Source organism: Archocentrus centrarchus, chromosome 12 (genome assembly GCF_007364275.1).
Source record: "Archocentrus centrarchus isolate MPI-CPG fArcCen1 chromosome 12, fArcCen1, whole genome shotgun sequence".
In the NCBI taxonomy this organism is placed as follows: domain Eukaryota; kingdom Metazoa; phylum Chordata; class Actinopteri; order Cichliformes; family Cichlidae; genus Archocentrus; species Archocentrus centrarchus.
In genome coordinates this window covers 807,994-823,647 of record NC_044357.1, presented here as the reverse complement: position 1 = coordinate 823,647, position 15,654 = coordinate 807,994, and the positions used below count along the sequence as shown (strand labels likewise).

General features: G+C 39.5%; 1 protein-coding gene across 1 annotated transcript in view; it reads left to right on the top strand.

Annotated features, from left to right (window-relative positions):
• The window catches only part of camk2b2 (calcium/calmodulin-dependent protein kinase (CaM kinase) II beta 2), a 76,610-nt gene that overhangs the window by 19,785 nt on the left and 41,171 nt on the right, over positions 1-15,654 (top strand). The window contains exon 6 of the mRNA XM_030742582.1: positions 11,689-11,761. Coding sequence (XP_030598442.1) covers positions 11,689-11,761 — 73 coding nt within the window. The remainder of the gene's footprint in view (positions 1-11,688; positions 11,762-15,654) is intronic.

The window sequence follows — 15,654 nt, the reverse complement described above, 5'->3', positions numbered from 1 at the left end:
ATATTTACTTTTAACAAAACCTGTCTGATCAGGATGAATAAGAAATGATATGATTTTATCTAGTTTGGATTCTAGGGCCCTGCTTATAATTTTAATATCAGTATTTATAAGAGATAGTGGTTGATTTAATTAGCTGGTTGGGTGGGATCTGTGTTTGGTTTGAAGAGTAATGTGAGCAAAGCTGTATTTATATTTGGTGTGATTCTGTAGGTGGTTTTAAATTTTGAAATAATTATTTTGAAAAATGGAGATCAAACTGGACAGAAATGTCTTTCAGACTCAGCAGGGAAGCCATCAGGTCCCCGTGCTTTGTTATTAGGCATTCAATTAAGTGCACTAAAACGTTCTAAGGGAGAAAGAGGTTTATCTAGAGTGTTAATTTGATCCTGGGTAAAGTGTGGGAGTTTTAGGGTATAGAGAAATGTATAGATGTCTTCAATATTTGGATTGTGAGCTGAGGTGTATAAATCCGTATAAAATTCCTGAAAACTTTATTTATATCAATAGAATTCTTGTTAATTAAATCTTTTAGTTCTAGTTTATGTTTCCTTAATTCATAGCATACATTTTCAGATTAATTATCAGTAAAGAGTTTTCTAAATGTAACATTTTTTTTCTTAAAATTTTACTTCCCATTCAGTGTCTTTCCTCTTTTTATGCAATGAATATGAGATGATCATGCCCCTTAATATTAGTTTGCCTGTTTTCCAAAGAAGTGGTGGAGAGGTGTTCAGAGAATCATTTGTTTCCATGAACAATTTCCACTCCTGTCTTAGTGGAGTGATTTGCTTGTCAAAAAGAAATCTATTCTGGAGGATGAATGGTGTAACTGAGAAAATTAGGCATATTCTCTTTTGTTTGGACGATATAACCTCCAACTGAGGCCCAAGTATTTTACATACCTACATACATTTTTTGGGATGATTGAGATGTTCAAATAATTACTTGTAATGTTTGATCTATGTTTTTTGTGCTCAAGCACAGCATTAAAGTCACCTCTTGTGATGAGTTCTGAGCAAGTCAGGTTGTTAAGTAAGGAGGAAAAAAATGTGAAAAAATGATGGGTCATCTTTATTGAGGCCATATAAATTAGCAATGCTAGTTTATATGGCCTTCCAATACTTGCGTTAACAATAACAAAATGTCTTTCTGCATCTTCGATTGTAGTATTGTGAGTAAACTGAATGTTATTATTAATCTAAATTACAGCCCATCTTTGTCCTGAGTTATAATTGGTGAGGTAGTAATGCTGTGCTTTTGTATCAGTTAAATTAGTTTCTTGGAATAAACATATATCTGCTCAGATTGTATTGAGGTGGTTGAAGACTTTAACATTTTTGGCCTTATTTCGAATGCCACTATGTTCCAGCTCACAAATTTAAAGGTATCATGGCTAACTAGAAAGGTTCTATAGAGACGCAGTAATGATGAGTTTCCAAAGTGGGCGGCTGGCTATAGATGTGTAAATCAGGATGTGAGATAAGTGAGTGTGAATAAGTGTAGATGTGTGGGGGTAAACAAGAGGGTAGAGAAGAGGGAGGAGATGTATAACAAAAAAAAAAACACAGAAGGGGCATGTAACTTGTAACAAAAATAAAGGACAACGTGACGAGTGCAGGGATTTGTAGTGTAGTCACTAAGTAGACACTGTGCTGTCTACATATACTAACAGGTCATGACGTGTTGCATAGTATTGTCTTAGAATTTTTTGCTGACAGTGTCAGGTGTGACCTTGAGTTTTTTCAGGATTGGGTGAGGGAGGATTCAGGGATACCAGAACACACTAGATTGTCTCTCATAGAATGCACCTGTAGATTGAGTACTGTGAGTATTAAGCTGTATATTGTTCGTGGTAATGGTGGATATTTCATCTGTGAGACTTTATGTTCACCCACACTTTACCACTGTGGGCCCACACAGACATCTTTGCTGGGGGTACGGGATGAAGGAATCAGGAGGACAGTGAGACAGTGGTGAGGTATGTGATGGTGGTGGACAGGTTGACAGATGAGGTGAGGCAGAATTATCTGTGGAATATGATGTTTGCAGATGACGTTGTGATGTATAGTGAGAGTGGGGAGCAGACAGAAGAAAGTCTGGTAGAATGAAAGTCAGTAGACGCAAGACAGAATATGTGTGTGTGTGTGTGTGTGTGTGAGAGAGAAGGAGACAGGTGGCAAGGTGAAGATGCATTGAGCAGAGATAGTGAAGGTTAACCATCAAAAGTAATGGACAGTGCACAAGACAGGTGAAGAATAGAATGCAGGCAGGGTGAAGTGGGTGGAGATGAGTGTTGGGTTATTTGTGACAAAAGGATAGCAGAAAGACAGAAAGGAAGGTTCACAAGATGGTAGTGAGACCTGCTATGATGTATGGTTTGGAGACGGTGACACTGACAAAAAGACAGGTGACCAAGCTGGAGGTGGCAGAGTTGAAGGTGCTAAGATTTTCACTGGGAGTAATCAGGATGGATAGGATTAGAAGTGAATGGTATTTGGGCATGTGCAGAGAAGAGACAGTGATTGTATTGGGCTTAGGATGTTTAATATGGAGCTTTTAGGCAGGAGGAAGAAGAGTAATACCACAGAGAATATGCATGGATGCAGTGAAGGAGGACATACAGAGGGTTGGTGTGACAGAAGAAGATGCTAGAGATGGGGCGAGAATGGTGACATGCAGTCAGGGAAACTTGTCATCATGAGTAAAATACTAACAATGATAAGAGAAAATACATTTGACAACTTGACTACTCTATAAAACTGTTTTATAAAACTGTTTTTTGAATTATTTCAACACTTTAATGGTCAAAATCGCAGAATTTACGCATTGCCTGTTCAAACACATGGAAAAAGGCGGGTTGAGGCAGTGCAGTGCTGTGCCTCACCTCTGGTGGTGCTGTGTCACATATGAAGCAGGCAGTTGGGGCATGCCCATTGCTGTCTCTCTTTATATTGCCAGTATACATGTTTGATTACACATGTGCTACACATGCTAATGTTCCTGTCTAATATATTGAATGAATGTGTGTGACATGTTTATTCTTTGTGATCAGTCATAAATGCACGGCGAAAATACACAGGGTGAGGTAGAAAGTACCGTGCCGCACCGATAGGGGGCGGTGCGGCGGTAGCACCCGGTGTTACAGGGTTAAATGTGAGAATGACCTTTAAGATAAGGCTTATAATTTTTAAGGACCTGTTCTCAGAACCTTCTGATTACACCTCAGGCCTATTTTGGACTGTGGGAGGTAACTGAGCAACTGCAGAAAGACTACCAGGTTGGGTCACAATGTGTAAAATGCTTTTCATTGAAATAAACAGTAAAACCTTAAAGTCTAAGAGTAAAATTAATAAGTCACCAAATTTCTACACCTAAACATCTAGACAAAATTGTGCAAATATGTATCTTTTAGTGCTTTAGCATATATATGCACCTACCAGTCCTCAATATGTATTTAAACAATGTACGGTGGATTTTAAATCTATCAATCAAGATGTGTTTGAAGTGCTGACTTTCAGAGTTAATTCAAGTGGTTCAACAAAAGTATTGCATTAACTGTTTAGAAATGCAGCCATTTTTATACACAGTCCCCCATTTTCAGAGGCTTAAACGTAAATGGACAAACTACCATAACTGCAAATATAAGGATTGTTTTTAATACTTGGATGAAACTCTTGCAGTCAGTGAGGGCCTGAAGTCTAGAACCCATGGACATCACCAGATGCTGTGTTTCCTCCCATGAATTACCCTGCCGGGCCTTTATTGCAGCCACCTTCAGTTGCTGCTTGTTGTGTGTCTGTCTGCATTAAGTTTTTATTTAATAACTGAATAACATGCTCTGTTGGGTTGAGATCAGGCAACTGACTTCACCACAGAAGAATGTCCAATTTCTTTACCTTCAGAAACTCTTGGGTTGCTTTTGCAGTATGCGCCACCCAAAGTATACTAAAACACTGTTTGCTCCATTTTGCAACATTTTACTGAATCTGAGCAGAGTACAGCCTAGTACACTTTATCCTTTATCCTGAAGTCACATCATCAATACACTAGTGACCTGGTTCCGGTGGCATCAGTACATACCCACAGCATAATACACTGCTCAACTAAATTAAAGGAACACTTTGAAAGCACGTCAAATCTCAATGGGAAAAAAAATCATGCTGGATATCTATACTGATATGGACTGGGTAATGTTTTAGGAAAGAAAAGATTCCACATTGTTTGATGGAAATGAAAATGATAAGCCTACAGAGGGCTGAATTCAAAGACACTCTGAAAATCAAAGTGAAAAAATGATGCAGCAGGCTAGTCCATTTTGCTGAAATTTCATTGCAGCAATTCAAAATGGTGTATGGCCCCCACATGCTTGCATACATTCCTGTTGGGCATCCTCCTAATGAGACGACAGATGGTGTCCCTCTAGTGCACCCAGATCTGGACTTGGGCATCACTAGCCTCTTTCCCACCAACAGGGTTCCAGAGCCGGTGCCTTTATTTGAACCGTTAGGTGGGTTTTCCACCGCGGAAGCACTCGGTGCTCGGCCAAAAACGGGTTCAACTCCGGCCCCGCAAACTAGCTGGTCTCGAACCAAGAACGCGTGATGAAAGCGTCAGAAGGGCGTGACTCTGCCGTCTCAACATCAAGTTTTCTACTCTAATCGCTGTCTGTGTTTACCTCTGTGCTGCACACAGATGCTGCAGTAGTTTGGTTTGGACCATAAAATATGTTCGCAGCACAAGAAAGGGGAGCATGTTCTCCCACGTTTGTGCGCTTCGGCTTCCGTGTCCAGACGAGGACCCGCACACTCATACGTAAAGGAGCAGTTCACAGAAACTCGGTGGAAACGCGGGCCTGTTCTTAAGCATTTCGCCGGTTCATTGGGAACAGCACAAGCACTGGCACGCGAATCGGCTCCTTGGCGGTGGGAAAGTAGCAACTGAGCTCCTGGTAGCTTCGGATAGACCGAAACATAATGTCCCAAAATTGTTCTATTCGATTTAGGTCAGACAAGCATGAGGGCCAGGCAGTGGTATGAATTCCTTCATCCTCCAGGAACTGCCTGCATACTCCATGGGTATGCTTCCAGAGACCATCACTGACCCACCACCAAACTGGTCAATGTTACAGGCACCATAATGTTCTCTATAGATTCTCCAGACCCTTCCACATCTGTCACATGTGCTCAGGGTGAACATGCTCTCATCTGTGAAAAGCACAGGCACCAGTAGTAGACCTGCCAGTTCTGGTATTCTATGGCAAATGCCCACAGTGCCGGGCACAGGGCTCACTAGAGGACATCAGGCCCTTGGGCTACACTCATGAAGTCTGTTTCTGATTGTTTAGTCAGAGACATTCACAGTAGTGGCTTGCTGGAGATAATTTTGTAGGGCTCTGGCAGTGCTCTTCCTGTTCCTCCATGCACAAAAGTGCAGATACAGGCCTTGCTAATGGGCTAAAAACCTTCTACAACCCTGTCCAGCTCTCCTAGAGTAAATTCCTGTCTTCTGGCATCTCCTCTATGCTCTTGAGACTGTGCTGGGAGACCCAGCAAACCTTCTGGCAAAGGCACATATTGATGTCCATCCTGGAGGAGTTGGACTACCTGAATTGGTTTACAGGTGGAGGCCACTGTAGAGTCCAGCTATTGTCTTATGCTGCTAGTAGTGATACTAGCCAAATGCAAAACGAGTGAAAAAACAGTCAGAAAAGATGAGGAGGGAAAACCATTAAACCATTCCTGTTTTGGGGGTTGTCTCATTGTTGTCCCTCTAGTGCACCTGTTGTTAATTTCATTAACACCAAAGCAGCTGAAATTCATACAACCCCCTCTGCTACTTAACAGACCAGATCAATATCCCAGAGGTTTATTTGACTTGATGCTGTACTCTGATTAAAATGTGCTCCTTTAATTTCTTGAGCAGTGTATAATAAGGTTTATTTGGGCATTCCTGTCCATGAGTGTAACCAGTAGTTTGAACTTTGTTGTAAACTCTTTGCATTTACATTCATGAAGATGTCTTTTGATTGTAGACTTTGATAATGATATGCCTACAGTACCAGTACCAGTTTGTACCTACTATAAAAACTGCCTGCCAGTCAATTATCCAATTACTTTTGAGCCTCTGATAATGGGAGACTACATATAAAAGTGGCTGTAATCCCTAAGCAGGTAGTGCAATACTTTTCTTAAACCCCCTGAATTAAAGTTCAAAGTCTAAGCTTCACTCGTTTGATTTAAAATCCTCTGTAGCGGTATACAAAGATAGAATTACAAAAGCTGTGTCATTGTCCAAATATTTATAGACCTAACTGTTGTTACACTGAAGTCCAATAATAGCCCTAGGGGGGACATAAATAAATAAAAGAACACCATTTCTGAGCGATGCAGAATTTGAGAAAAAAACAAACAAAATATTCTGTAGTTTTCTAGTGTGTGTTCTTGCACCTTATACTTTCTGTACAGGCACTTGCAAGTTCCTGTTGTGTTCAGTGTCAGGGATAATGCTTTACAAAGTATACTGTATTGTAATGCTTTACTATATGTCCACCTTTTTAGGATAGGAATTTGTTCTGATAAATTTGAAAAAAAGAATTTCTGTTATTCTATATAAATATCACCCAAAATAGTTGGTCTTAAAAGCAGATAAAAAGAACCCAATTAAACAAATCAAAAGGAAACATTAGACTCGTCATTTATTTATTGAATAAAATGATACAATATTGCATTTTTGTGAGGGAAAAAAATATGTGAATCTTTAGGATTAGCACTTAATTTGAAGGTGATATTAGAATCAGGTGTGTTCAATCAATTTGATGACAATCAGATGTGTTTCTGTATTTATGTTTGATGAAAATGAATCACGGCATAAACAAAGGTAGACTTTTGAAGAGCTCAAGAAAAATGGTGTTGATGTTCATCAGTCCCAAAAAGATTACAGAATTGTCTCTGAAGAGTTTGGACTCCACCAAAGACAGACAGACTGTGTGCAAATAAAAAGTGTTCATGAGTCTACCGTGACACACACACAGAAGACTGTTTGAATAATGTTTTGTGAATGAGTCCACAATAGAACTTTTTGGATTTGTGAGAATAAAGGCAAATGTTGCCTTCCAGCATCAGAACCTTTTATAATTTGTGTAACATGGTGGTTGTAGGGTCATAGTTTGGGGCTTTTTTTGCATCAAAGTTACTATTGTTTGTAATCATTGATGGAGAAATTAATTTTGAATAATTCTCACAACATTTTGACATAAAAATCCATCTGTGAACTAACACTCAGCTAAAGCTGCCAAGTTCGTGTCCGGGACTGATCGACAGTTACCAGAAAAGTTTAGTTGCAGTTATTACTCTCCAAAGGGCCCAAACCAGACCGCGAAAAGCAGAGGTTCACATACTTTTTACATGTACTGTAACACTGGGTGATTTTTCTGAATTTGTTCTCTTTAATCTTCTCTTTATCTATTTTAGGACTTGTAACTTTAAAGGCAGTTTGACAACTTACTTTCCACAGGGAGTACATTATTTTGTAATACATTGAATTTCATCAGAATTTATGTGTAACGTGTAACATTACTTTTTTGGGGGGGTGACAACCCCACTCTGTGCCTTGGCTGCTTTCTGCCATGCTTACTAGCGTTAGTCCAAATACTAAACTAAAACTTTTAAAATGAAATTATACCCACACACCTACTGTATAGGAAGTGGCCCTTAATGAATAAATGCTGTACTAATGTTTTGCCAATTTGAAAATAAAGTTGCTCAGCCAATTAAAAGAGATCTGGGGATAAAAAAAAAAGAAAAAATATTTTGGTCAATTTCAGTAGGCAGGATTTTGGTTTGATTTTATTCCTCTGTAATCGTCACCTTTACGTTTCCTGTTTTTCTCTGTTCTCCCCCCTCAGCTGCCTTCGTTCTCCGCTGTTCTCTTTGCATAAATTATGTGTGTGTGTGCCACTCTATGTGTTCATGTGTGGGTGTGTGACTAGCATGGCTTGATTTCTGTCCAGCAGTATCTCACTAACAGTTTCCTCTCTGTACTCCATCTGTACACAGAACCACTCAGTCCCTCCCTCCTTTCGCCACCCTGTTCATGTCTTGTCTTGCTTACTCCAAATTACCAAAAAACAGATTTCCTTTCCCTTAACCTCTTGTGGCGTCCAACTCCTTTGGTTTTGTGTGTCCAGGTTTTTTGTATCCACCGAAAATCAGTGTATAAAATAATTCCACAGAAAACTGATATTGACGACGTGTTCTCTGTATTACCACAAGCAAACATAATCTGTTGGCAATTTTGGTCATTGCAACAACTATTGGTTTGAATATTGTGACAGATAAGCATCGTCCCCCCCATCTTGGATATTTTTTCCTTTACCACCATGATGAGGTCTGTATTTTAGCTATCTGTACAGCCTGGTCCACTAATGACCAAAGTTCAGCTACAAGTGATGTACAACAAGCGACCAGGCGTCACGGTTCAACATTTCAATTCAGTTCAGTTTTATTTATGTAGCGCCAATTCACAGCAACAGTCACCTCAAGGACCATTTGCCAGTTACCAAAGCTTTTTCCTCGGGCGGTGTGCTGGTGAGTGGGGGAAATATGAACAGGCTGGTGGTGTACAGGGGGCTTCTCTTTCAGACTGTGCTTGCTCCTCACAGTCACCCGGCCCGGATCCCCAGCAGCTCAAAATGACCTGCTGGGGGGACAGCTAACCGTGGCTAAGCTTCTTTGGCTACTTTGGCCCGCACCGGCTACAGGGGGCTGCCTAGCTACTATTTTATTTTCAAGGGTGCAGAACATTGTTTACAGTTCACTGACTATGGCCTCCAAAGCCAAGTATAGACTACATTTATGCATTTATTTATTAAAGTCTTACTGAATATGAAGAAAGAAGATCATTTGAAAGAACTCAACATGATTTATTTAAATACAGCATTATAAATTATTTTGTAATTATGCTCCAATGGGGCTACATAGCAGAGCAGATGCTGGTGGTGGCAGAGATGAAGTAAGTGGAGACCTGGACGAGGATTTATCTGGCCAGGATGAGGTGGAGATGGGGAGGAGGTGTGTGGCACGGATGTGACTCTGAAAGGCAGAATGACAGAAGAGCAGAGATTTAAGCTTAAATTTGTAAATTATGGTCCACATTAGAGTCCAGCATGTCTTATATGCAAGCCTACCTTGTAAATGGCAAGAAGCTACCTCTTCAGTTTTTCAATCAGATCCACCCCTTGATCATCATGTTGGGTATCAAATCTCCAACACAGTTATGTCAAAATTGTCAAATTTGAGGCTTTACAATTAGTCCTTACTAACCTTTCTTAGTCTTATGATACTTTCCACACCTGCAAGTCCACTAGGGTCCGCTGGCTTCCGAGTGACATGAATTTCATCGTCACACGAGGGTCTTTTCAGGTGTATCCATGCTTGCCTGTTTTTCGTGACTGTGCAGACTTGTCTGCAGAGAATTTGCACTCATGTGCCCCTGGTGGCAGAAGTATAAGAGGAATAACTATAACAGGAACGGCAACTATGTCCATATTTTCAATGGCATTACACAGTCTAAGCATATTAGTGGTGTTGGTCTTGCCAAAGCCACTGATAGTCCTTCCTTGGTTTTCTTTGGACTTCTAATTTTTAAACCATTTTTATATGTTTTGACCAATGACCAATGCTGGCAGATGCTGAGGCACATTGTGAGGTGCGGTCAACTTTCTGCAGAGTCAGTGTGCCACAAGCTTCATGTGGCCTACAGATTAGCTCAAGAACAGAGCATAGAGTGGAGATGTGTTCTCTGGAGTGACGAATCACGCTTCTCTGTCTGTCAATCCAATGGACAAGTCTGGGTTTGGTGGTTGCCAGGAGAACGGTACTTGTCTAACAGCATTTTGCCAAGTGTAAAGTTTGTTGGAGGGGGGGATTATGGTGTGAGGTTGTTTTTAGGAGTTGGTCTCGGCCCCTTAGTTCCAGTGAATGGAACTCTTAATGCTTCAGCATACCAAGACATTTTGGACATGCTCCCAACTTTGTGGGAACAGTTTGGGGTTGGCCCCTTCCTGTTCCAACATGACTGCACACCAGTGCACAAAGCAGTGTCCATAAAGACATGAATGAGCGAGTTTGGTGTGGAAGAACTTGACTGGCCTGCACAGAGTCCTGACCTCAACCTGATAGAACACCTTTGGGATGAATTAGAGCAGAGACTGTGAGCCAGGCCTTGTCATCCAACATCAATGTCTGACCATAAACACTCCTAAACCTTGTGGAAAACTTTCCCTGAAGAGTTTAAACTGTTATACCTGCAAAGGTCGGGCCGACATCATATTAGATCCTATGGATTAAGAATGAGATGTTACTCTGAAGCTTATCCCAGCTTTCATGCGGCAACAGTGTTAACCACTGCATCACTGAGCCGACCAGCTTCAAAAGAGTAATGGGTAGTGTTACAGTGACTTTGTGTATCTTTTATATACAGTCTGTGCTAGAAGCAAATGTAAAGAGCACAGTTAGTTGCTAATATGATGGCAGGTCTACAAAGCTTCCGTTTCCCCGTCCTCACATAGTGCAGCTGTGTTTTCAGGTTGACTCACTCTGGAGGCCATTTTGGAAAAGCTCCATGTACATGGAAGGGAAATTCACTTTTAATCTGGACACAAAAGCAAGATAAAAAGGCAAAGATGTGTTTTTGAACTGAATGAAATCTCAGCAACATATAACTGAAAACACAGGGAAATAAAAATCAAAACTGTGTATATCTAGTCAGAGGCAATGCGGGAAATATGTAAAGTGCTTCTCACATCAACTCCCTCTCTCACAAAATCCTAAAACCTTGCCTGCTTTTGAAAACAGCCTCCTTGCCTCAGATGTTCCCTTTCTCTTCTCAGTCCACTTCCCTTTCTCACTATGGTCTTGCCCACTTTGCTTCCTGTGTTGTCTTCACCCTGTTGTCACAGTCAGATTCAAGACAGTGTGTCTTACATCCACCAACATGACACAATGCACAGGGACCTCATGATGTGTGTGTTTGATTGTGTTGCATTACTGTGCACCCTCTGGACAAGGGTTACTTGTATTTTATAGTCTAATTTCTGCCTGTGATTTGAAACAACTTTTTCTGTGCCTGCTGTCTGTTTGTCTGTGTCTCCTTGCAAGTCTTGGCTGTCTTCTGGTTTTGCTTTTGGGATTCTTGCTGCACTATTTCAGAAATCTGAAATATATTTGCAATTCCTGTGGATCCTGACAGACAGGAGCATCATACTTTGAGTGAGTGCATGAGAAAAGGGTGAAAGAGAGTGGAGGTCAGTAGAGTAACAGCAGAGCATTGTCTGCTTCAAATACTTGCAGAATCTTTCCTTAAAGGCTGTGTTACTGCTGCTGCTGAATAAATTACACAGGGAAATGCACAGGTTAGACACAGTGTCTCCCACGCGGAGCTGCAGAGCCCTCCTACACTACCTGACTAATGTTTGGCACTTTCTTTAAAACAGAAAATAGCAAACTGCACACATTCTCCCTCCGTAGCTCACAGACAGGTTCACACTTTTTTTTATGTGTGTGTAAATGTGTTGAGTGTGCAAGAGAGAACCTGTTCCTACACTGTAATCATGTATGTGTATGTGTGCCTGTGACAGTTGGGAGCTGAATGTGTTCAGACTAACCTGCTCCCCCTGCTGTTTGCATGCAGTCATTGCATCCAGCAGATCCTGGAAGCCGTGCTCCACTGCCATCAGATGGGTGTGGTACACAGAGATCTCAAGGTGAGTCACCTGCAGGGTCATGTGTGTTTGTTTTAGTTGGATAGTTGTAAAACCAAAATCAGGAACATCCTGGACTAGATTCAGGTCAGGTTCAAAGCTAGAGAGACAATGACGGGAAAAGTAGAGTTTCCATAAAAAGAATTACACCTTCCCAAGTTATTGGAAGAAAAACAAAAGTTTTTTTTTTTTTTAGACAAGTGGCCAACATGACAAAAAGTCATAGAAGTTTTATAAACACACACCTTCCACACACAAAAATAATGTATATCCAAAAAAAAATTGTAGTGAAAGAGTGAAAAAAAGTTTATGCAATTTTGTTTTTACACAGTTTACATTTCTTTCTATTCTTATGAAAATGTATGCTCTCTGTTGCCCTTTTTAACAAAAATGAAAGAACTTTAAAGAAAAAGTTCATTTCTTTTTTTGCCATATATAAAAATTGTTGGTTCCTAGCAGTCCAAGGAATTTGATCAAAAGCGTTTATTATAAACAAAGAAATATCTCCAAAACCATACCCTCAAAAATGTGATGAAATTGGTTTATAAATGAATTGTTTGAGGAATGAAGTATACAGTTATTAAGGTTATAGGTTTAGGAGGCTTGGGATTCATTTGTTTGCCTATGTGCAGTGATTATTAGTGCTCCACAGCTTCCAACACTCCCATTTTTCCTGTGTTTCTCTTTTTAAGACTGCTTCAGTTTTGCTGTTTCTCCCACAAAACTCCTGAAATTTGAAAAACTCTCAAACTCTATTTTGAATAATTGAAACACACAAATGAAATTTTACATGTTTACCTAATTTTATTCAGCTGCCAGATTGCTGTTGTCTTAGCTGTGGATTCAACTCATTGTTCTTCAAAGACACTATAAAGATACACAAAATTAAATAATGGCACATTGAGCGTGTGTGCAAATATGCAAGTGTGTTTAATGGGGAGTTGTTGACTTTGGTATAGTTGCAGAGATATTAATCCATCTATTTCTGGAGTCAAGATCTCATAATTGAAATGTAGGGAAAACAAAAATGACTTAACTGTTATACTTTGTCATCAATATTGTGATAAATATGCAACAGTGTAATTCATAGGAAAATAAAAAACTCTCCCAGATGATTTTATACAGTTTTTATATGTGGAACTATATGTGTTGTATGTGGGTGGTACAGCGTATTGCTGTTAGATTATATTTTGCTGAATTTTGTCATGTACTGAGAGTCTAATCTGTATTGCAGTTTGGTACCAGTAGGACTGGTGTCTCATTTAGTAATTCAATAAGTGGAACTGATTTTGATAGCTGGTAAGTACAGTGAAAATATTTAAATCCAACATATCTGTGGATGTCTATGGGCTGGATTTATCAAAACATGCATGAGTGTTTGTGCACAGATATAAAAGTTCTGTCTTTTTTATGTACTTGACTGGACTAAAAAAAAAAACTTCATAGCAGCTGGAAACCTTGTTTCTGCTGACCTCCAGTCCTACAGTGGTGTAGACATGTACTTGGTTACAGGTGCAGCTGCCATGCTTTTTATGAAGTTCCTGTGGACGTTCATTGACCTGCTCCATGTTAAAGGCATGATATTGTAATTAAAAAATGAATGTAAATCTGAACTGGTTACAATGAAGCCCTGTTTACAGATGAAAATAAATAAAAAGGAAAGTTTGTGGATATTAATCAAGACAAGATGATGTAAACAACTTGAAAGTGTATAGCAATTTATTCCATTTATAACAGAAATGTTTATGATGCCCTAATATGGAATTTAAGGGCTATATAGATATATACAGATTTCTCTTAAATTAATGTCATATCATCATTTATGTGCACAGTTGGCTTCCACCCCCACACACATATGTCCACATAACAGCTTATGAACTAATATGCACAGTGGTGAACCTGTTGAATTTACAGTTACAACAATACAGTAGGGGGCATTACTACAAGCCTATACCCTGGGCTGCCTTTACAGGATACATAACAAATTCAAGCATATGACTTTAAAGCATATCATAAACTAGAGCTACACAATCATGGCCAAAATATCTGGATTATTTTGATCAGCATTGAGATCACCATTATTTGTCATGATTATCCATTGATTTTAGCGATGAAAATGTTCTATTCCACTGTCACGTAAAAATAACACTGCTTTCACATCCAGCTTGTGCTATATTCCTGCTAATGTACAAATCTTTATTCCCCTAAATGTGTCTAAATAAAAAATATATAAAAATAAAACAATTTTACTACTTTCATCTTTACGTTGTGCTTATCCCTGTTAATTAAAACATCTTTGCAGACAAATAAGGTGTTCATTAACCTTCTATATAGGAATAAAACCAGAATGCAACCAGTTGGCAACCAGCTGAGTTCAGTCCCCTAATGTAAAAAGACGAGTAACAGACTGACTCAGATTGATTGTAGAGTTTTGGCAGTCTGTCTGTGTTTATTAATTAGATGACAGTTATTTAAAAACCTTCCCCAATCTGAGAGTGATTGCAGCCCATCAAAGTCAGATTTTTTTGGAGACAGGCTGCCTCCCACCTGCCACCACCAACCTGTGCAATTGCCTTCTGTTCAAAAGTTAATGCAATCACCAAGTAGTCATTGAGTTTTCATAGTTGCAAGGAGGTTGCTGTTCTATTTTTACTCTAGTGCAAAGTGTTGGATAAATTCAGAAACTTATCAAAAACCAGAGGCCACATGATAAATTCTCCAGAAAAGATAATTTAATTCTCTTGCAAGAAAATTAAAGGAGCATGCACATCAGTCCAAATTCAGTTTGTTCTCTTCCCTGAGCCATTTTTATACACACACTTGAGCACATGATCAAGAAACAGGAAGGTGCACAGACAAAGAAAGTAACAGAAACACTGACATCTTTCAATGTTCCGCTTCGTGCAGTTTCTAACTTTCTCAGAGTCAAATGAAAAGTTGATTTTGCACATATAATTAAACACATGACATTAGTATAACCTCTCACTTCTATCAACGTCCTCAGTACTACCGTGTAGATACGAAACTCAGAGGAGAGGTTGAAGGAAGGTCACCAGACATATGAATCTTCACACTTCTGTCCTATGTTTAGTTATTACAAAGAAACACGTTCTGCACAAAGGTCATAAGGCTATAGAAAAAGTCCCTCACGTACACAGTCAACTTAAATGAGCAACACAGATACACGTAACATAAGAATAATTATTATAAGCATGATTATCATACTATCACAGAAATCATTTTTCCAACAAAAACACCATAAGGTTATTTCATAAATCATTAATTTATTAACTATGCCCTAATCAATATATAAGTTTAAAGAGTTTAAAGAGTTTTAAAGAGTACAGTTAGTTACATCATTGTTATAAGATAATCAAAACATCAACTACAAAAACAAATTCCTCTTCTTCTTTCGGTTGGTCCCTTAGGGGTTGCCACAGTGGATCATCTGCCTCCTTAGCATGTTATTGCAGGTTTTCACCTTACAATATAAAGCACCTTGAGGCAACTGTTGTTGTGATTTGGTGCTATTTAAATACATTTGAATGGAATTTCACTAAATTGAATTCAGCTCTGCCACTTCCAGCTTGGCCTCCTGTCTTTTTGTTAGTACCACATCTCCAAACCGCACATCATAGCAGGTCTCACTACCATCTCGTAAATCTTCCCTTTCAGTTTTGTTGCTATCCTTCTGCCTGACCCTCATCTCAGCTCCACCCTGCCTGCACTCTCCTCTCTCTCTCTCTTCCTCACCTCTTGTGTGCACCCTTGCTTTGAATGGTTGACCTCAAATATTAAAACTCATCCACCTTCACTACCTCTTCACCTAGCACTGTCACCTTTCCACCCACCTCCCTCTCATTTACACACATATATTCTGGCTAGCTGAAGAAATA